This window comes from Lycorma delicatula, chromosome 8, assembly GCF_047948215.1.
Source record: "Lycorma delicatula isolate Av1 chromosome 8, ASM4794821v1, whole genome shotgun sequence".
Lineage (NCBI taxonomy): Eukaryota > Metazoa > Arthropoda > Insecta > Hemiptera > Fulgoridae > Lycorma > Lycorma delicatula.
The window spans coordinates 57,598,073-57,621,509 of NC_134462.1; the positions used below are offsets into that span (position 1 = coordinate 57,598,073).

The 23,437-nt window shown below is 28.6% G+C and overlaps 1 protein-coding gene across 2 annotated transcripts; it reads left to right on the forward strand.

Annotated features, from left to right (window-relative positions):
- The first annotated feature begins 426 nt into the window (after nucleotides 1-426).
- On the forward strand, nucleotides 427-23,110 carry LOC142328598 (lipopolysaccharide-induced tumor necrosis factor-alpha factor homolog). Of its 2 annotated transcripts, none has more exons than XM_075372398.1 (4): nucleotides 427-562; nucleotides 9,933-10,128; nucleotides 13,432-13,657; nucleotides 18,554-23,110. In XM_075372398.1, exons 2-4 carry the CDS (start codon nucleotides 9,933-9,935, stop codon nucleotides 18,657-18,659), a joined length of 528 nt encoding a protein of 175 aa, XP_075228513.1. In that variant the 5' UTR covers nucleotides 427-562; the 3' UTR covers nucleotides 18,660-23,110. The 2 variants fall into 2 exon arrangements, with proteins under 2 accessions (XP_075228513.1, XP_075228514.1); XM_075372399.1 differs by lacking the exon at nucleotides 427-562 and adding an exon at nucleotides 705-1,147.
- Nucleotides 23,111-23,437: the final 327 nt, after the last annotated feature.

Consider the following 23,437-nt stretch of genomic DNA (forward strand, 5'->3'; position numbering starts at 1 on the left):
CCTTTCAAAACAGTCTTCTGAACGGAGTTAAGAAAACCTTTTTCTTAACTATAACTTATCATGCGGTATTTCATGATAATTAAAAGAAAACCTTTCTAAAGACGGAGTCTTATCAGAAGAGAGTGGTTTTTCAAAAATTATCATGAAATACCACATGATTAATTATTAGCGCTTAAATTTAAAACTTAAAAGGGCATCATTATTACTATATATCCGTCTGAAATATTTGTATTTAATGAAGTATAAACTTCTTACGATTTACTTTCTTTAATTAATAATAATAATTTTATATTAGATGAAACTGGCCTTTACATCAATGATCAAAGTTTCTTTCCTGTATGTTTTATGTTGCTGTATTTAGAAACATATTTTTCTCTTACGAATGGTAGGGATGATGATTACGTTTTAGATTACGTAGAAGTTTCACTTCCGATGTTTCTTTGTTTGTGTTATGGTAGCTATTTGGTGATTCATTGATATTGTTCGTATTTATTTCTGGAAATATTTTTCTTTGTATTCAAGATATACTTACTACAAATAAATAAGATAACTTACTTAAAAGGTAACTTTTTTCATAAATATTGTATTTATTTAAAGTAAGTTTACACAGTGTATTTTATTGTTAAACATGCTAGTAATAAGGTATAAGGAAAATACTAACTTCAAATACTGACTTTGGTTAGCTGAAGTTAGTTTATTGTGTTTCTTCTAAGAAGTACAAGCACATGATTGTTGTGTTTGTTTATAAGGAAGTGTTTTTTCCCGTAGTTTCGCCGGTTATTTTTTGTGTGGTAACGTACTTGTTATCGGTAGGTTATGTTATGTGTGGTTACCTTACGCGCATGTACTTGTGTTATATCGGAATTGATTAACAGTTTTTTTTTGTTATCTTACTTGTTCGTACTGCGTATTGCTGTTTAAAATTTTCCTTATCATAAGATTAATGCTGTGCTTCTTTATTCTTAATAACGTTTATATTATACTGATCGGATTGTTCGCATATTGACTATTGCCAAATATTTTCATTATTGCTAATATTTTTAATATTTTCTTTCAAGAAACTGAGTTTGTTCTAAAAATGTTTAAACTTCAAATGTGCTTAAAAGCAAATTTGGAAGGACATAAATTTAATTAAAGATGACTTCAGGTAAGTTGCATCATTTAAACATTTATTCATGCTTTGATATTATAGTTTTGGTTTCTCCTAGTCTATTTCTAAGTCTACCAGTCAGCCTGAGAGACTAGTTTTGTTGATTGAACTCGATGGTAGAAGTTGTGGTAGTACCTCCAGGATTCAAATACAATTTCAGGTATGATTTTAACCTCTGCCCTCTGCAGTTCAGATGTTAAAATTACTGGCCTAAATACAGTCAGGCCCAGATTTGATTCCAAATTAAATAGGGACTTTTTTTTATCAGTGATTTCTTTTTTGTCATAACTTCTTACTTTTTATTAGATGAGGGTGGTGACAGTTTTTATAAAGCTGTTAAGTTGTTTTTTGTAATTGAGGAAATGGGTTTTGGTCGTACATTTAAGGCTTCATATAACAAGATTGAATTTTTAATTTTTAAAGTAGAATCACCTTAATTTTTATGTTGAAAGTATGTTATTTGATTTCATAAAATAAGGAAATAGATCATGTGTATGGTGATGTTTTCCTCCAAAATTATGGCAACATCTTTAGTTTTATCATTTAACTTTTATCTTTTAAGCAGCTCACATTAGTAATTTATTTCATCTTGTTTTTCTGTTGCTATTGTTTTATTTCATTTGATTTAAATTTTATTTTAATTACAAGTATAATATTTTTATTTATAAGCTTTTCTAAATGTGTTTTTTTACAAATACCTAACACTTTCCACGTTTCTTTTCATATAGGCATTCTTTCAGATCTAGTTTATTTTCCAGCAAAATCCATTCGTCTTAGATCATATTTTAGTACTTTGGTTATGTTTCTTTATATTACATTGATTCTGTGTATTGACAAATCATATATATATCAACATAACCTATGCTTGCTTCGCTTGCTGACCTCTTCTAATTAATGTTAAATATACAAATTATGGTACTTTAAGTAATAAATTCAGTAATTATTTCTTATAATCGAACTGTATGTAAAAAAAAATCCCTTTCAGCATGCCAGAAGGCAGAGGTAGTTTTCATCGGTGCTAAGTAGGGGATAAAAAAAGATTTCCACCTTAAAGTTAAGAAAACCTTCAGAGTTACTCAATATAACACTGGTTGCACGCGAAAAAAGTTACTCATGTTTAGCGTACAACAAGCCCCATCTTCTTACAATTTCAGTAACATTTTGGTCATCCCTTGCCATAAGGGTTGGTCATTTCAAAAATTGTTTCTAAGAAAAGTTTTAGGTAATGTTCAGAGGACTATGACCACTTTAAACTTATTCAAAGAATAGTAGGAACTTTAAACAAATTCGATATTTCACTTAATAAGAAAGTTATAGCAATATTTTGTTGTTTTTTTTTTCAAGAAAGCCCTGTCATGTCCACCCCCATGGTCTGATTTTGGCCGTTAACAGATTGACTGAGATTTCGGGAAGAGTTACTTTGAAGGAAAAATTTGAAAGTGATTGGTGCAAAATTACAGCAGTTATTGTGTCCACATGAAAGTGAAATATATATATAAACTTTTGAGCTGATGATGGTTTTGGGGTCTGGGGGAATGTGAAATGTGGGATATGTCAAAATTTTCCTGAAATCGAATCATGGTACCCATTGCAATAGCTTTCTTATAAAATGTACCTAATATGCGTGTCAGATAATGAACAAGTACCATATTTTATTAGTAATATTCCTTAAAATCAACTTGAATAATAATTCCTCTGTTTTTATTGAAAATGAGATGAAACAATGTAACTAATATGATATGAACATTTATTTAATATTATAAAAGAGAATACAATGATACAATAAAATTTTTAGCCATTGTTTGTATCGCCAATAATATTTGCAACTCTTACACTACATATTTTGAGCTTGACTCTGTTAACATTTTGTACACATATATCATAATTTTATTGCCAAGTTTCAATACACCCACTCAATGAAATTATTCTAACCAGTATTTGTAAAAGGAATCAATTGAATGATGTATTATGAAGAAATCTCTAAATCTAATCATCTTTAAGTTTTACAAAAATTTCTTTTGTAAATAAATCTGGTCACTTGTTTTAATATACAGGGTGTCTGAGCTAAAGGTATCCAAAAGTGTCAGTGTAAGGCACCCAGTTAATATAATTTAATAATTTTTTTTTAATGGACACAGCAACTCACCAGTTTTAATGTAGGTTAGTCAAGTTCAATGTGTGCACCTTTTGTTGCTTGGTAAGCATGTAAAAGAAAATCTAATTCTTGCCAGGTGTTCAGGTGCACCTGCAGCATTATTAGACCAACAGCATCATCAATTCTCTGTTTAAATCATCCAAATCTCAAACAATTCTTTGGTCTCACACATTTTAATAAATCTCCAATCAAAAAAGTCCAAAAGAGTGATATCTGTAGATCTAAGTCGACATGCATTTGGATCTCTTCGTCCTATCCAACATCTGGAGAAAGTGTTGTTTAAGAACGTGGTTATCATTATATTGATGAAATTGTGGTGGAGCAACATCTTGGAAACTGAAGCCTGCAAGGAATCTGAGGAACAGCAAAGTTCTCAAGCATATTGAGGTATGCGTGTCCTCTTACGTGGGTTTATGAAAAAAAAATGGTCCAATGAGACTTTTTTGTGCAGTCATAACCAAACCATTGACTTTGGTATAGCCCTTTCTTGTCTACTGATAAAAACAAAATTTCATTTACACTGATGACACATTCATGTCTTTAACAAAATGTCAAAGTTGAAAAGTCTGGTCATTCCAAAAATATCTAGGAAAAGGATCAGAATGCTAAAAAAAGTTAAAATGTAAACTGGAAGACCTGGACAAAACACAATATTAAAAAATAATTGTCTCAGATGCTATAAAAAGAATAAACATATAAGATAAAAATCTTGCAATTTTTTTGCCATTAGTAACAAAAATATTGGTGATTTGAATACCAGAACGACAGCAATTCATAAAACACGTACTGGCCAATGGGAACTTATTCTGAACCAAATTATCAAAATGCTTGTACACCCCTTCCATTGAATCCGAGAATATTCTTTTTCCTTTGTTTCACATCAAATTAGGATTAATAAAATTTTTATAAAGCCCTGGATAAAGAAGGTGAAGGCTTTAAACATTTAAGAGAACTTTCTCCACAATTTAGTGAAGCCAAACAAAAAAATGTGTACAGGGCAATTCTAAATAAAGTACTCAGTTTAGTTACTTTATATTTATAAATATTAGTATATTTTAAGTACCCCAAATTTAACACTTGTGTCTTAACGTTCCCACACGTATGAAAAAGGTTGCCTCGTCACTAAGTAATAATGTATCAAAATAATTAGGATTGTTTTCAACATGGTGGATTATCTCTGCAACAAACTTGTATTGTAGGTGGCAATAATTGGTTCATATGGAGTTGTAACTTGTACACTCACAAATGGAGCCACTTATGAATAGTGAAATGAGGAATTTGCAGTTAATAATTAGCCTGCCTAATTGACTTCACAGGACTGGCAGTGAATGCATTGCATACCTGATCCACAGTCTTGTCAATAACTGAAACTTTTGGAGACTTTCATTTTGTGAAACCAAGCTTCCAGTCACTGTTAAGTCGTATCCCTTTAACAAATGTAGAATGATGAATATTCCATTCAGTTCATACACGTTGTTGAACACACATAACTGATTGAAACTCTGCATGCACTAAACCTTGTGCTATGAGATCCACATCTTGACTGATTACAGTTGCATTGAGAGTTGGCTTGCATATTCTGCTGACCTTGAGAGTTTACAGACCAAATCTTGGAGATATTTCTTGTTGATTAAGCCTACATTTAAGAGATTACAACTAGTTTTCTAAATACAGGCCATTACTTTTGGATACCTTTAGCCTGGACACCCTATACTTTTACAACAGTACTGTCAACAAATCATTTCTCTGATGAAATGTCTTATATTTATGTGTTTCATTCATGTATGATTTTTAGGAGAGTACACAACTTAAATTACTTACTGATTATTCTCATACAGACAGAATTTTCATGTATCTTAAAAACACCAAAATCAAAGAAAATATTTCTTAACCAACAGGCTTCACTAGTTGCTGTATTTAGCACCACACATTTGGCTTCAGTACTTGATAATGAAAAACACTGATGCTATTTTGTTATTTTTGCTTAACAGGCCATTTATGATTTCAGGGTCAATATGAAAAACCAAATATTTTGATATGTGTAAATTTGAGTTTTATGTCATGTTATGCTTAATATGATAAAAAAACACTTATCGGTCACTGGTGTCTGCCATGGTCTAAAATAAAAATAATAAAAAAATAAAATATAGTAAATTATATTAACTGGTTGCCTTAAGCTGTCAATTGAATAAGAAGAAAGGATTATTACCGCAATGATTGAGATTTATTTTAAGAGAATAAAGTTATAATATCACGTTTATCAAATGGTGTACCACTAATCATTCACTCAAGCACCAAATAGGAAAACATTAGGAGACATCCTAATCTGGCTATTTATTTAATAAAAATAGAAATATGATGAATTCTTAATTTAATAATGTTAAAAGTTGGAAATAAAATTATGATATATGTGTACAGAATGTCAAGCTTGTTTTATGTTGTGTAAGAGTTGCTTACATATAGTATCGGTGCTTACAGTCGAAGGCTAAATAAAACGTTTATTATACTATTGTCTTTTCTTTTATAAGATTAATTAAATGTTCATACCACATTAAATGTATGTATACATTTCACTTCATTTTCAATATATTATGGACTCAGAATGTGGCTTAACAAAAGTTTTGTATAATATGACAAAGAAAATTGTGTCTGAGGTTAAACTGTGTTTTAACATTTAATGTGGATAGGCTATGAGGTTAAAGCGTATTTTTACATTTAATGTGGATAAGCTAATATGTACAAACGAATTTGAGTGTAATAGTAATATACAGCAAAATGTTACAAGAAATGAGTACAATGATTAATGTTATTAAATTTGAAGGTGCCAGTAATTGAACTACATGGAGATTTCAAACAAAATTGATATTGAAAAGTAGAGTTTATTTGATATTGTTGATGGTTCGATACCAAAATTAGAAAATGAAAATGGTGCATGGCTAAATGAAGATGCAAGGACAAAAATGATAATCTGTGAAACTTTGTTCTGAAAAATAAATTTAGAGTTACAATGGTCATGCCTAGGTTTCAACATCATTAACTAGTGTTCTGTATGTACTGGATTTAAAAGTAAATTTATTTTCGGTGAATCATTCTTTGAGTATGGGAGACAATATGATTTTTTATCAAAACTATTGGAAATTTATAAACAGTAATAATGTTAGCGCTAACGTCAAGTAAAATGATTATGGATTTTCATTACATTTCATCTAAATCTTTGACAGTTAATATTAATGCAGAATCAAATTTTTAACAAACTTTACTACATGACATGAGTGTTTATGATACCAAAACTTTGAACTTTCAAAAAAATTTTGAAATGTAATCACATAAACTTAATGACATTTGATGAACAAGATGTGGGTATTGCTTGTATAAATAGCAAACAGCATAGGGTTTTAGTTCAGGCCAAGTAACATGATAACATGTTACATTCTTTTTTTTTTTTGAGATTATGTTTCAGAATTTCCATTGTTTCCCCTTGCCTTATGAGCTGTAGCAAAATCGTAATGGAGCCAGACATTGGCATCTATTTCCTGTTGTAGAAGTAAAAATTATGAAGTATTATCATTTACTAATTCTATGATTGTTCTTGAAAATGTAAGATCTAATAATCTTCGCAGCCAGTATGCCATAACAGAGAAGCACAATTCAACAGTCTTCTGTAAAACTACATGTTGATTTTTGTTTCTTGAAACGTATAATTTTTTGATTAATGAAATGGCTTAAGAGAAAATTTGCTTCAACAATCATTATAAAATTTGGCAGAAATGTTCTCTCTACTTAATGAAATTGTTCTGCAGTGCTGTTAAGTACACGAGATGTTTTAGCACTGACTGAATTGTGTAAGAATGAAGATGAGATGCAAATCCTCCTTCAGAATCTGTATGTGTTCCATCAGAGAGGTGCAATTGGAACAGATAGTAGACGCTTCAAGTTTTCTGCTAAACTTCCTTATTTCCTCAATAATTTCAATCGACTGGCCAATCCAAGTTCTTCCTGTCTACCTAAAATCTCCAATTGGTTGAACTATTCAAAATTATTCATTAAAGAATAAATTATGTTAGCTGTTGGGACAGCATAACACCGTAAAATATAATTAATCATATGTTAATATAATATATTGATAGTTTTTAAAAAACAGAGTTTCAGTTTAGGTTTGTTCAGCTGTGTATACCTTTTCCAAAATTAAATGTCTTTAATGAAAAGACAGGTTTTATTTCTATTATAAAAAAGTTTAGAAAATATTCATAATTATTTTATTTTTTCATTTTTTCTGCTTTTTGTATTACTCTTAATAATTCATTGTTCAATTTTCTGTACAGCCTGTTAACTTTTTCATCCTACTTGTTAGAGTCTCTTCTGTTATCCATTTTTTAAATCATCCATGGGTTCTTTATTATTCTTCCCTTAATGAAGGCAGTTTATTCTACTGTTGTATTTATGTCATCTCTCATGATCACAAAAAAAAATTCATTAACCCTATTGTTTTTATATTTTTTCCTTTAATATTTGAGCTAAAATCTCTAGTATTTGTTTTTCAGTTAATATTTGTTCCAGATTCCATATATTGTTTTGTTTGCTCTATTCACTCTCCTTAACATAATTTTATTTCTGCAGGGAAAACTATATGTGTGCTATTTATTTCAGCTCCCAAGCTATCTGTATATTTTTTAATAGTTTCCTTGAATCTTTCTTTTGCCTTGTCAGTTTGATGTCTATTTTCATTTCCGGTCATTTCCATTTGTATTGTTATGATCATTTTGTTTTCTCTATTAAACTCTATAAACCTTTTTTTCTCTTTCATTCCGTGGCTTTCTCTTAGTATAGCATTTAAACTTCCTATTATCTTACTACAATCTTCATCCTTTTTTTCATAATCTCTGTTGTTTCTTCATTCTTTACTTCAATCGCCTCATACTCTAGTTGACTAGTTGACATGTTTATGTGGATTAAAAGCAGATCCTTCGGTTCCATTACTGCTATGGCAGAAATTATCCTGTCATTGATAAAAATCATCTTTTGTCCACATCTTGTTATTTCTTATGTTTGGGATGATTCCTACACCATTTCTTCCATTTTTATTTCCAGAATAATATATTGTTACATCATAGCTGTTAACTTCACCCTTTTACTCCAATCTCTCTTCATTAATCAAATTGTATCCATTCCATTTATTTTCATCTCTTTAAATTTTCTTACGTGCAGAAATATCCTAACATTCCATGTGCATGTTCATAACTTCTTTCCATCTTTTGATGGCTTCTTTCTAGAGCTGATAGCCATAGCTACATTTTTTATGTTGAGATATCCAAACATAAAGCAGTTTTTACCATCAGAATGTATAATAGAAGAAGGCTGTGGCTTTAGAGTAAAAACTTGGAAAGATACATTATTAGGTAATACTATTTTGTGTCTTCTCCCTACACATCAACTGTACGAAGAATGGGAAAGAAATGATACTTAAAGTACTTCCTAGCCTGGTTCCTAACTTTCATCCTGGCTGGCTTGGGAGACCCTATTCCTAGTTAAGCCAATAGGGTCACTATTTTTATTCTGAGAGCAACTTAGCTATCAGGATCAACAGAGCACACAAGCCCAATGTCCAATAAAACGTTTCCTGTACTGTGTAGGTGGGAAATATTCATAAATTGTCAAATTATAATAATTTCTTTTTATAATAATAATAATTCTATCTATAGATTAAAACCTATACATAAAAATTATCTAGTAAATTAGAAATGAACTTGTGTTAAAATAACTGTGTAAAATATAATTAATTATTCTATGTCAGTTTCCAGCAGCATTAACTTTTTTTTAAGGATCATTTAAAAAACTGTAGGCATTATTTAAGGAAATCCTATAAATTATATCAACAGTCTCTTGAAACTAGTAGGCATGTTCACTTAGAGAATAAGATTCTGCATAAGGAACAACAAGAGAAATACATTTTTAAAATTTCTTTCAACCCGACTTGCATTCTGATCTATTATATCAGGTTTTATGTTTTACTAAGGACAGAACCAGATTATAATAAACCAGAAGGTAGAAGTATACAAAATATCTCTTAGATTAACTGAGGCTTGTAGGTTGTAACTTGGACTACTAAAAAGCTCTAATAACTGCAACATTGAACTTCCTTCCAGTCAGATCCAGTGATTATATAAACGTACAGAAGGTGTTGAACTATAAAGGATGTTTTGTCATGTTGTGTAATGTTTAATAAATTTCTGGAAGGATTAATTATAATAAATTTTCTTGTAATTCTAATTTACTAGTATTTAGTAATATCGATAACAATAATAATGAAGATTTATTGAATTACTTTATTTTATTAATGTTATAGATGCTATTGTAAGTATCTATTCATTTATTTGACATTTCTCAAAGATTTAGGAGTTGGGTACTTAAACATTAAAGGAAATTGCATCATGGACATTTCTAGGAATTAAAGTGTAGATATACAGTCCTTCTTCAGCTATTGTTTTCACGAGCTATATTGCAAAAGCAAATTTTAATTTTGTGGTAGGTTTTCATTGATAAATAAAAAAAGGTTAAACTTATTATTTTTACTGTTACTTTTATACATATATGTATGTGTGTGTGTGTGTATATATTTTTTTTCAAAAGATGAATAAACCGTTGATGTCAGAAGAACCTGAAACAATGCCTGCACCAACTGCTCCACCTGCATATGATGATGAATTTAAACCACCTCCATACAATCCTCCCCCCTACAATCCTCAGATGCAAGATGTACAGATTCAACAAGCTGGGGTTCACCCTAGTGCATCAGCAGCTGCTTATCAACAACAGTTATTTTATGGTAATTTACTTTTTTTTACATTTAAAAATAGTTTTTAAAAGGTTTATAGCTTTTCAAATTTTGTTTGTGAATTTTTATTGACTGCATGTGGTTAGCTCTTCTTACTGATCTAATTATGTTATGTTTCAGGAGTTTGTTTATATGTTTATGTTTACATCGTCTTTATATTTCATGATTTTGAATTTGTGTGCATCTCCAATCATAATTTTTTACATATAGCATTGTACATTGAACTTTGAAAGGGAGTAAATTCATTTAAGAACATAGGTCATTTAGTTTTATGAATTTTTATTTATCTTTCACTGATATTTATGTTTCCTTTTTGTTAATTTCCAACTAAAAGTGGTTCACTTACAGTGAATGTTAATTAAACATACAAGTACCAGTAGTATTGTTCTACAGAACTCTATTGTTCTTGACTGGCAGAGCTATTGAATTTTGTAGATTTGTATACGAGCGTTAATTAATTAGCTTTAGATAGATATGTAAATAAGGAATAGGAATAAAAGGTCTGGCTGTGAAGTAGGCACCTCAGCCACTAGTTTGGACTTTTATGCGACCTCTGAAAATAAGTGGAATCCTTGAAAATAAGTGGAAACAAAAAAGTCTGATTTTAGAATCAAATTGGTAGGCAAGGCAATTATAAAGAAGCGTATAAAAGTGGGATGTATATTTTATAGACTCATATTTCCATCTGAAGTATATAATCACTTGAGGCTCTATTCTAATTAAAAATTAGAACAAGTTCTCAGTTTGTAAAATTGGCCTGTTAGATCATTATTTTTTTTTGCATTATAAATATAAATCCTGTAAGTGATGATGATGATGCATGATTACAGTTAGCCTGCTTTTTTAATGTTTTCTCTTTATTATACATGTAGCTTTTATTCCTGAAAAAAAAACTCAGTTTAATTAAATCACAGATTACAAAGAGAATATTCACCTTAGGTTAGGAATTAGAAACCCAGCGGGTTGGTCTAGTGGTTAACGCGTCTTCCCAAATCAGCTGATTTGGAAAGTCGAGAGTTACAGTGTTCAAGTCCTAGTAAAGCCAGTTATTTTTACATGGATTTGAATACTAGATCGTGGATACCGGTGTTCTTTGGTGGAATCTCAGGAATGGTTGAACTGAGAATGTACAAGACTACACTTCATTTACACTCATACATATCATCCTCATTCATCCTCTGAAGAATTATCTAAACGGTAGTTACCGGAGGCTAAACAGGAAAAAAAAGGGTTAGGAATTAGCACTGCACTTTCCGTCTATTGGGAACAAACTATCTGGTGCTAAAGTGAGGCACATTTGTAGCAAACCATTTTCTGTTATCAAACCTTTATGTATTATTCATCATAGCTGATTTACTAGATTGATAATATATTACACAAATAAAGGGTGTTTTTTTCTTTTTCATGTGTTGTTAATGGGATTATAAATTTATTTTATATTATCATGAATTTGTGTGAAGTAATGTGTTTTTAACGATGTAAAGTGTAATGTGTTTTTGACAATATAAAAACTGTAGTTATAAGTCGATTTTTCTTATCATTATTTATACTGATCGACAAAATAAGATAAAAAAACTATTTTTTTCTTATGTAATTAAATTAAAAATTAATCAGTGATCAGTAATTATTTTCCTATGTTTATTTTTTGTGTTTTTTATCTTCTAAAAATAATTGACATAGATATCCAGTAATCAATAATTCAGCTATAAATATTTTATTAAATTAGTGTCTTAACTTATATTTATCAAAATTGCATTCAAGTCCCATTACATTATTTAATGAAATGTTCTTTTTATTTTTAATCCTTTAAAGATAAATAAAATGTGATTTAATCTATTTCCGCATGCTTTGTTACACTGTATAATTTTCTATATTAAACTTTTTTATGATGATGTGGAAGGATTAAATTATAAATTGTTATAGAAACACAATAGCTCAAATAAGTAAATCCGCTGTCAAAACAAAACTTACCAGTTTTTGATGTAATAATGCATAATTGAATAGTGACTAGCAGCATCCTGATTACAAACCATTCAATAATAGTAATTATATACATGTTCTCACTAATTTGTACATTTCGGTAAATAGGATTTAATCAATAATTAACTGAAATGGAAGGAAAATTAATGCATGTGTAATTTCTTTGATTTCAGACCATTCAAGTTGTCTTTGTTTTCAAAATTTATGAAAACAACTCGCCATATATTTAATTTTCTTCAAATTACATGCAACTGATCATATCTTGTTTTACAAGCCTGTCATATCAAGTTTATACATTTCAAAGTTTTAGCATAGCATATCAAGTTTTACAAGCTTGTTTTTAATTTGATTACATGCTTTAATAGCAATGATTATTTTTCTCAAGTTTTGTAGGTAGTACATTTTTTTGAATGGACTAATGCTTTTAATTTGGGCTCTTGAAACAAATTGAGTTAAGTCTGGACTTCTTGCAGTCCAGGTAACAGGATCAGCTCTCCCAATTCTACTATCAGGGAACCTGTCACTGAATACATCTTGAGCAATTCGACTCTTGATTGGCAGGGTTGTGTTTGCTTCATCTTACTGAAAGATTATCACTGTTCCCATAGCCTTGTTGTATCTAAAATCTGAGGAGAATAAAATATTCTGAATTCAAATAATAGTCAAAAGTTGTTTCCTCAATGACATAAATGGAACAAACATTCAAGGATCAATCAAATATAAACTGGACTTTTGACTTCATGCCTCACCTATAAACATGAGTTTGTAGCTTTGTAAATTTAATATTTACAATAATAAAATTAAAAAAAAAAACATGAATCTTCATCCACCTATATTTTCATATTGACACTTAAAATTTGTTGGAACCTATTCTTACATTCTTAAGCGTCAAGCGGACTCGTTAGTAATTTGGGGTTCAATGGAGAGGGGTAAAAAATTAAAATCAGTTCTTCATGAAAATATAGGTACGTAGAAGTTAGTTAACTAACCAATATGAATTTATATTATTTTTCAGCAAGTTAACACTAACAAAGAAATTACTGTTGATCTGTTATTTAGGTGAATTTGGTCATATGAATCATAGTTACAATAAAGACATTTGATTTCTAAGCAGCATCTTTGTTGATTTACACACTGAAATCTTGTTTTATTGATACTTATACATCAGCAAATGTGAGTTAACTTTAGAACTACAGTGAGGTCGTCTTCATCAGATAAGCTGGAATATTTGATAATTTGTAACATATTATTACCATGAGATCCATCATCTTTTATGATAAGATTGTTCAGAAAAGTCTTATTTTTTATTTTCAGCTCAACCACCTCCACAACAAATATATCCTCAAATGATGGAGCCGCCTACTCAACCGCAAGCAGAAGTTGTAGTACAGAATAGGAGAATTTTTGTCGGACAGTTGCCAGTTGGTACTCAACCATTGACAACTGTGTGTCCACACTGTGAAGCTCATATCAAGACTAAAACAAAATCTGTTACTCATTGCAGTGCTCATTTGACTTGTTTACTGCTTTGCCTCATATTGTAAGTGTAATTCACCTTTTTATTATATTTTTTTTAGAGTACATTTGCTAATTTTGTTTCGATTTATTTTAACAGAGAATTTTATAATGAAATATCACTATTGCGGCTCCTTTGTAATGGCAGTCCCTCTTTAGTAGTAGTGTTTAATGGTTTTAATATATTGTGTATTATTGAATATATTTTACTTCTATGGATAAAATTCCATTATCTCTCTGTAATGGTGACAGTCTACTGAAGATGCTTATATTTTCTAGTAACATATTTGTTAATAAGTTAAAAGTTAGATATAGTGATTTAATAATAAAAACATTCAACATTTATTACATTAATAAAAACAATTAGCATGTTATCAGGGACAATTTTACCAAGAGTTTTGCGGGTAGTAATTCTGTATGATTACATTTGTCTTCATTACAGTAGGTTGTAAAATCTTAAATCGTTAATTATAAAGGTTATTTTAAATATAGTACTTTGAAATGACAGCTCAGTAATTTTAAACAAATTTTTAATCTATTCTTTTATAAAAAGGCCTACCTATATTTTTGGGTAATAAGGTGATATTCTACAATCTTCATTATTACTTGATGGATTGTGATCCATCAATCATAAGAAATCTGAAGCTTTTTAGTTTATGATCATTACTAATTTTCTGCAATTATTGCCTTTCATTTTAAGATTAAAAAAAACTTTCTTTCTTTTCCATGTACCAGAGTAAAAAAAAGATAAATGGCATGCAATTCTTGAGTTAGTTGTGTTTAAATAATATTTTGCTTAAGAATATTTTCATATGTTTGTCTTGAACAAAAAATATTGTCTTTGGACAAAAAGAATAATGTAATTGGCAAGTTAGAAAGGGATATTAAACGAGTTGATATCTGCAAAAAATTTAATTTACCTACTTCATCTATAGCACCATATGGAAAAATGGGGATAACGATTAAAGCTTTTGGTAATGGGAGGAGTAAATTGAAAAGAATTCGTAGACCAGAATTTGAAAAAAATTATAAGGATTTTTGCAGTGGTTTAGCCAAACTAGGAGTTCAAAATATTCTAGTAAACATCTCAGTTATAAAGGTAAAAACTGAATTCTTTGCGAAAAAATTTAAGAGTTTCTGAGTTTTAAAGGTTCTTGGTAATGGGAAAGTTCAAGCAATACCACAATATTTTGTCTGGAAAAATAAGTGATGAAACTATGGATGTTGATTCCAATTTACAAACACCTGGTTAAAAACTAAAGTGGGCTCATATAAATGGTGGTTTTAAAGAAGATTAGATACACAATCTGTACAAAAAATTTCAGGATGGAGGCTGTAAAAAGGAACTAAAGAGATACAGTCTTTAGGATGAGGTTGTAACTTGTCAAAAAATGCAATGTGAACAATACAATCAAAGATCATTCAGTTTGGGTTAGTGATTTATGTTGTATATCTATTTTTATGAAAGTATTTTTGTGCCTGTTGTCAGAATTTTAATAAATATGGAACAATGTGTGAACATGAAATTTTTTTTTTGCTTGAAACAGTGTTACAGAAACATTTTGAAATAATAAAACAATTGCATGGCAAAGAAGCCATGTCTCTTTCGCATGTGTATGAGTGGGTTATTCATTTTCTTGATTGTCAGATTTCATTAGAAGACAAGGGAAGGCCGGTAACTGGCTGTAGCGATGCATTCATTAAATGCATGGATGAATTACTGAATGCTGTCTACCAAGATGCCCTGAATTCATTGAACTGAATTTGTCATATACAACCGGATTTTCATAAAGATAAGATAGGTTCCTGCTTAACAACAATGCATTAGCTCAGACAGCCGCCATTGTATGGCAATTTTTGGCTAAACGACAGGTGGCAGTGCTGAACCACCCTCCATACTTGCAGATATAGCCCTTGCAGAATATTTCACTTTCCTAAAGTCAAGATACCCGTGAAGCGGAAGTAATGTGAGTCTATAGACACTATAATAGAAAATGTTACAAGCATCCTAAAGGTGATTCTAAAAAATTTCTAGGAGTTTAGGCTACCTTTATAACTTATCTAAATGTTGTATAAGATTGAAAGGATGACTGTGTAGAAGCCTAAGTACAAATAAACCCTTTTTTCCAATTTTAGTTATTTTTAGAGCCTTAGTCCTGGAACTTTTGTACAGAATATGTATATTCAATTTTAAGGATTTTTGTTTATATCCATACGCTATGTATACTGGCTTTAATTCACTATAGTAATTTCACAAAAATGTTTTATGCTTAATCAAAAGGTATGTATGTTGCAATATTATTTATGCAAAAGTGATAGAGGATATAGTAATTTTCATGAAGCAATGATGGAAATGCAAAATATTTTGAAAAATTTATGGAATTTGTAAGATGTACCATGTGATAGTAAAGAAGAAAGTTTATGTAATAATAAATGACAACATAAAAAACTTATGTTTTTCAGGGTATTTTTTTCCTAAAGGTTTCTCTTTTAAAAATAAAAAAATAAATAGTAACATGGTTTTGCTATTTTTTGGCATGCTTAATGAAGTTCATATAACTGTAATTTATATAAATTATTTATTTTTTTATACCTTACTAGCAGACCTGGCAATGCTTTGCTATTGCTAGATTTGAGTATATATATGGATTAAATGAACACAATTGAAAGTTTGATAAAAAATTAAAAAACTGAACATTACAGAACTTCACAAAATTTAACCTTTCACTTTTTCCCTTTTTCCACATATAAATCAGTCTAGTAGTTTTTTAGTCTACAGTGGACACACATACACGAACATTGTCTTTTATATATGTAGAAGAAGAAAGTCTGTTTGTATATTTGTTTGTTTCATAAATGACACTGGCGCAACCTAGCAAAAATTTTTTTTTCACTTAACTAATGTATATTCTGAATATGAGCCAAATCGGACCATAAATTCCTTTTTCCAAATATTTCAACCTCAGCGCCATCTACCAAATCCATTATTTGCAGATGTATTTCTTTCCATATAAGTAACACATCTTCTGAATGTGAGCCAAATTAGACCATAAATACAATTTTTCAAAATATATCGACCCCAGCACTACCTAGTGGGTTCAGACTAATTCAGAAACCTTCATGGGCATGCTCACAACAACTCACCTAAGTTTTATCGCATCAGATGAATGAATGTGACAAACAAACATTCCTTTTCATATATACATAAAAGTTAAGATTTAGGAAGATCTGATGAATATTTGTGCAAATATCTATTAACATGTTCGCTATGGTGGCCTAAATAGCTTGTGTTGCTATCCTGCATTACGGGGCATATATGACCTATACCATTTTCTCACTACCTGCGTTAAGAGGTCCATTTGTCCTGTACACTAATGCTTTTGTAAATCTTCCTAGCCATAAAATATATAGTTTTATTGAGGTCAAACAATATGTGTACATTGTATTGGTAGAATTATGTCCTACTTCCAGCAGAAACAGTTTGTCTATCCAGCGTCTTGTGTTGAATTACAAGCAAACTGAATTTTATGCATGTTTTGTATTAAAATGTCAAATTTTTATCTCACCTTTATGCAATACAACAATTTATGTATTTTTAGTGGGACTACTTTAAAACGGTTATCTAAATATATATTATGGCGTAAAATTGGTTTTTAAGGAAAAATAAATTATAAAATGTAGTCAAAAGTTAATTTTTGAAGAAACTATTTTACAGTTTATTTATTTCATTATATGTTATAAAACAATATTTTACTGTAATATAAACACAAAAGTTAACCCCTTAAATATTTTAACAAATTTTCAACTGCCCAAAAATATATGTAACGCACTAATTATATCCAGGAAAATTGGGTAAGCATTACTGGAAAAAACAACACAAAATTGATAAACAAGATAACTGAATAGCAACAAAATGTAACTTTGTTCACATTGGAATTAAAATTAATATCATTTGAATTCTTGAAAAATAACATGAAATAAGATTATTTATAAAGTTTTGTATATATATATATATGACTTACAATTTGGATAGCCTTAGATATTTTTAAAATAAAAATTAATGTTTACTACTACACAACAAAAGAAAAATATAGTATTCAATCATAAAAAAATATAGAATTTAAAAATAATGATTCATAATAATGACTTACTAATAATTTATTTTGTGTTAATGTTCCGTAAGTGATAAAAAATATAAATATATTTGATAAACATATACGATATAAAAATTAAATCATAATAAGAATATTGAAAATTATGAGAAAAACTATAAAGTTTTAGTTTTTGTTCCTCAGCAAAAAACAAACATCAGTCATTCATATGAAATTATATCACAATTATAATGCGTAATGAGATAATTATATGTGACTAATTTATATTAGATAATGACTAATATGACTATATGACTAATTTATATTAGATTACTAAACCTATAATTTTAAAAATATTGTTTGTTGAATAAACTACAGATAAAAATAATAATTTTACTGGAAATAAATTAAGAGAATCCGCACTCCATATAGCAGTGTTATTACTTCACTGTGATACAGGATGTATATGGGTCATAAAAATAATCGAGGTTAAACACTCAACACACAGCTGAGGAGCATTATTTCATTCTCAGCCGCATCACAGACGACGCAGTATGGGACATATATACCCCGTACTGCAGTGAACATGTTAAACAAATGTTGTTGTTTTGACTATTTCACTGGAAAAAAATTTGACTACTTTTTATAAACATTTTGTGTTTGCTACATTTTTGTATTATGATTTAAGGCATTCTGTTTCCTTACACTTAATGATGTTTTATGCATTATATAGTCTTAATGTTTTAATTTTTTATTTACTTCAATTGTTAAACATTCTTATGTATTGTTGTGTATTATTATCAAAAGCAATTCTTTTCTTTTTTCTGTAGTTGTTGGTGCTGTTCTTGCTTGCCATACTGTATTGGATCATTTCATTCGGTGAATCATTTTTGTCCAAATTGCAAAGCACTTCTTGGAGTCTACCATAAACCTTGAATCTATAATATTTATTTAGAACTAAGTAATAATGTCCTGTTATAATTACAGCCATATAACCTTTTTTTTTATAAATAGTATTATTGTTTCCTCTTTGTATGTAATCAGTTTCATTTATTTTCATTATATTATTATTATTTTTTTTTAATTACAATTGTGTTATATGTATTTTTCTAAATATTTTGTTTGCATGATAGATGAATAATCGTTATTAAAAACTTTTTTTAAAAATGTGACCAGTAATAACATATTTCTGGAATCATATTTTCCCTAAACTAAGTAGATGATATGCTGTAAGAAATTTAATTATTTTTTGTTTTATGGCTGGAGAAAGCTGATCATGACTTGTGGAGTAATTATATAATTCCAAGCACATTATATTATTTAGTCTTTAAATTATTAAATTACTTACTTTCATAGTAACAACAATAATAATAACAGTTGTTGGATTGTATGGTATGATTCTTATTTTGATAAGACTTAAGCACAATGTTTCTATAATTTTAAATTAATTTCAGAGTTCAAAATTTACATAAGTAAATATCCTCCGTAAATGACTTCCAATATTTTTATGTTTTTATTTTAAAAATGAAGTTTTTTTTATAGATATATGTCCTTATGAGTTAGATTTTATTCATCAGATTTTCACGTTTTATTCCACTATTGAAATTTTATTAGAGTTTAAAGTATTCATAGGTAATAGATTATAACTCTGCTGTGATAATTTATAATGATGAAACATTGTAAACTATATACTACCTGAATTAGTTTTTTGTAGTTTTTATAATTGCTAATTTCAGAGGGGAAACAGGTAGTTAGTAATATGTATTTATGATTGTTTTATTTTGAGAAGGATTAAAATAACTTTTTTTTTAACTTTTGGAAATGCTTTCTTATTATTTTTTTATCATTCACAGTGTTCTAAATAATTATGTAACAAAAATATTTTTCTAATTTTGAGGTTAAGAAATTAATGAGTTGTTAACCCTTAACAAAATAATGTGTTATTACATGGTATAGTAAAAATATTATTGTTTGCTTGACAATTGATTTTTATTTCGTTTAGTTTTCTTAAGCATTAATCCATTATTAATTACTCTGTAAATGTGTTAATGCTGCAGAAGTTTTATTAATATATGTTATATTAAATCTGTTCCATTATTACAAGTCAACTGTTTGAAATAAAAGTAGTTCCTGGTTATATTATGTAATCGTTAAGTTAATAGTCAATAATATTATTTTTATTTTATCATATTTTTAATGTTTATTATACGTGATGAGAATTTTTGATACTTTAGGATTATTGTATGCTTAGTGTTTTATCACACATAACTTTTACTGGCAGTATGAATCGTGAACTACTCCTTAATATCTCTTAAAACTCATCTTAACCATAATTTTTTAACTATGTCATATAAATTTGCTCAAGTGGCTAGCATTTTTGCCATATATTTTTTGTTTTTCATCTTCCCCACATATTTTCCATGTTCAGAGTACATGCTTGTGTTTATGAAGTAACAAAGTTCAGCTTACAGTAACAGGTAATTAAATGTTCTATTTTTTACCAACAATGCTTTTTATAGATCTGAAATAACTGTAGAAGCTGTTCTCATACTGATCTAGCTACAGCAGTAAAATTCAGAGGAGCTGTTTGATACAAGTAGGAAAATCCTTTTTCTGTTTTTGAATATACACTGTTGCAATGGAATGTGCTCTGTTTGGCCACAATTTGGATATGCCATTGATTGTTTTTCATTCAGCTAAACAGATTTTCATTATTTTCCACTATCATACTAGTTTTTTTACACTTATTGCATCATCATAAAATTTTCTCGCTAAAACGCATTGATATCAATCGTAATTAAATAAACACTGTAGTAATTCAACCAATCAACATACAAACATGAATTAACAGTGCTCTAAGAAATGCACAAATAACAGCTTATTCTACTTCCTTGTATAATGCTATCTAATTACTTATTTATGGAAAATAAAAATTCTTATTTTTTAATGCAATATGTAAATAAACAAAAGCTACTACCCATTATATCTAGTAAACACACCAAATCCGAGTAGGAGTAGAATAGCCCCAAAATGTAGTGTTTTGTTGAAGAACTCATGTTTATTGTTCCTTTATACTAGATATTCATTTTTTTATATAAAATGCACATTATAATTATGCACTTAGTTATATAGTAATTATCTTTATTGGTTTCTGTTAAGCAGTGCTTTTTTGTATTTAGTTTTCTTTTTATGTTTATATTGATGTTACATATAAACTGAATTAAATACTTCCACAATTTTTTAGTTATTTTTATAATTTTGTGATTTTTTTTTTTGCATTACAAATAACCATTTAGTAAAATAACAATAGTAGCATTATTATTATTATTATTATTATTATTAACTAAATTGAGGATAGTACAGGTGGTGCAACAAATCTTGATGCTTAGTGCCACGGCAGTGACAGCCACAATTTGAATCATTCTGCTATCCGTTTAGCATAACATTTGCTTCATTACCTAATAGCAAATGAGCCTTCATAAGATGTATTATGGTTAGTATTAGATCACAGAACACAATTTAATTATTTATATATATATATATATATACACACACACGCTTGTGCATGCAAGCCAACTCACAATGCAATTCTTTTCAGTAGTAATCAGGCACAATGTGTAGACCCCACACCAGAAGGTTCAGTGCATGCTTTGGTTAGTGAACTTTCAATAAGTACTAATAGATTTGAATGTAAGAAATCAATATTCCATTCAGTTCATACAAGCCCTTGAACACATGCAACTGATTAAAACTGCTAACCAATGCATGCACTAAACCGTCTGTTTTGGGATCTACATCTCGACTGACTACAACTGGATTGTGAGTCGGCTCATCTACACATGTGTATTCTGCTGACCTTGAGTATGTACCGAACAAATCTATCTAATTAATCTATCTTTTGGGAGATATTTAATGTCGATTGAGCCTACATTTAAGAAATTCCAACAGATGGTTTTCTATATATAGGCCTTTACTTTTGGATACCTTTCACCCAGACAACCTGTATATATATATATATATATATATATATATACACACAGATACTAACTGTTTTTCTTCCTAGATACTCTTTCTTCTTTTTAAATAATCGTTTTGGTTTGCTTATATTTAAAATAAAAATTATAAACTTCAATATACTTTTTCACCGAAGTAATTGTCAAACTATTTTCTAACCTCACTTTCTTCTATACTGCAAAAAACACCGTTAAAATAAAATGTATATCATGTTTAGTTGCTAAACAGTAATCCAAACATTTCATAACACACAAAAACCCTTTAAAAAGTGAAAAAAGAAAATAACAGCCAAAAATATATCAGTTCTTGTACAAGTTGAAAAACACAATGACTGTGAACGATTTACTAAAAATACAATATCTTGGTTAAAACTCATTTCTCAAAGATAAATGATGGCTCTCTGTAAAGCGGGAAGTTAAAATTATAAAAAAAAATACAAAATTTTATTATTTTACCCAAAATCATGGTAAAATATAATTTAAGGGGAGCCTTAAATTATATTATTATTAAAAGTTAATGATTCGTATAAACTCTGCTGAAGTACCATTAAGTTACATTTTTTATTAATTTTTTTTTTTTGCTAAGTCTTTAAGTATAACATATATTTAGGAAGTTGTGATTGTGCAGTATCAGCACTAGTAAATGTTATAGATAAATAAATAGCTTAATTTCATTTGTGTAATTAAATATTTAATGAAATTTTGCGAATACTCCACATGCACAATCCATACACATTGTTTTGTTTATTACATTTTTTTAATGTTTAAAAAAATTTATGATTTTTTTTAAGTTTGTGTTTCAGTTAATTTTTATCTATTAATGAGTTCCAGAGATACTATTTTCTGAAGAATATTTTTTTAGTTTATTATTTTTTCATACTTAAGCTGTCAGGAGAAAGGAGTATTTGAGTAGATGTATATTACTAATGATTCGTATAATTTTTCTAATGTAATCTGTTTTTTAAATATTTCATAATTTGTATTGTAATTTAATTTTGTTATTGTATTGTGGATTAATTATGAAACCAGATTTGTTAATCATATAAGTCTAAGTTTGTAAGTGAAATCATTCTCAAAATTAATATAATTAAAAAAGACTGATAATTTGTTTTGTTTATTAATTTGCACCAGTGTTGTATTCGAATAAAGTGTAATTTCTACTGACTTTATTATATATAAATTATTGTAAAGTTATTTTGTTAAAATATTTTAGTGATACGTTCAAAAAAATTATAATTTCTATTTGTGTTATTACTGTTTATACTCTAATATAGTTTTATCTTGTTAAATATATTTTTTTTTATAATAAAATGTATAAAATAATTTTATATAGAGGTGATGAACTCTTCTTTTTTATTCTTCATTTTATTTGATACATTTTAAATTTTATTTTATATCAGCCATATTCATTAGTTACCACTGTTATATTCAAGAGGTAAAAGTCAATTATTTCTAGACTTATTAAATAAATTTTTGAAAATTTATTATATTGATAAAAGAGACTTTTTATAAGTTTCTGCTTTACAATTTGCCCTTTTGAAACAGTATTGGTTATATTTATAAGCATATATTTTATACTGTTTTTTATTTTGCAGTTTGTTACTTCAAATGCTTGTGAATATAAAAAAAATTTGTATCATGAAGAGAAGCACTCCTTTTCTTCTACTGAGGTTTCGTTTTTCTACAACCAACCAAATATTT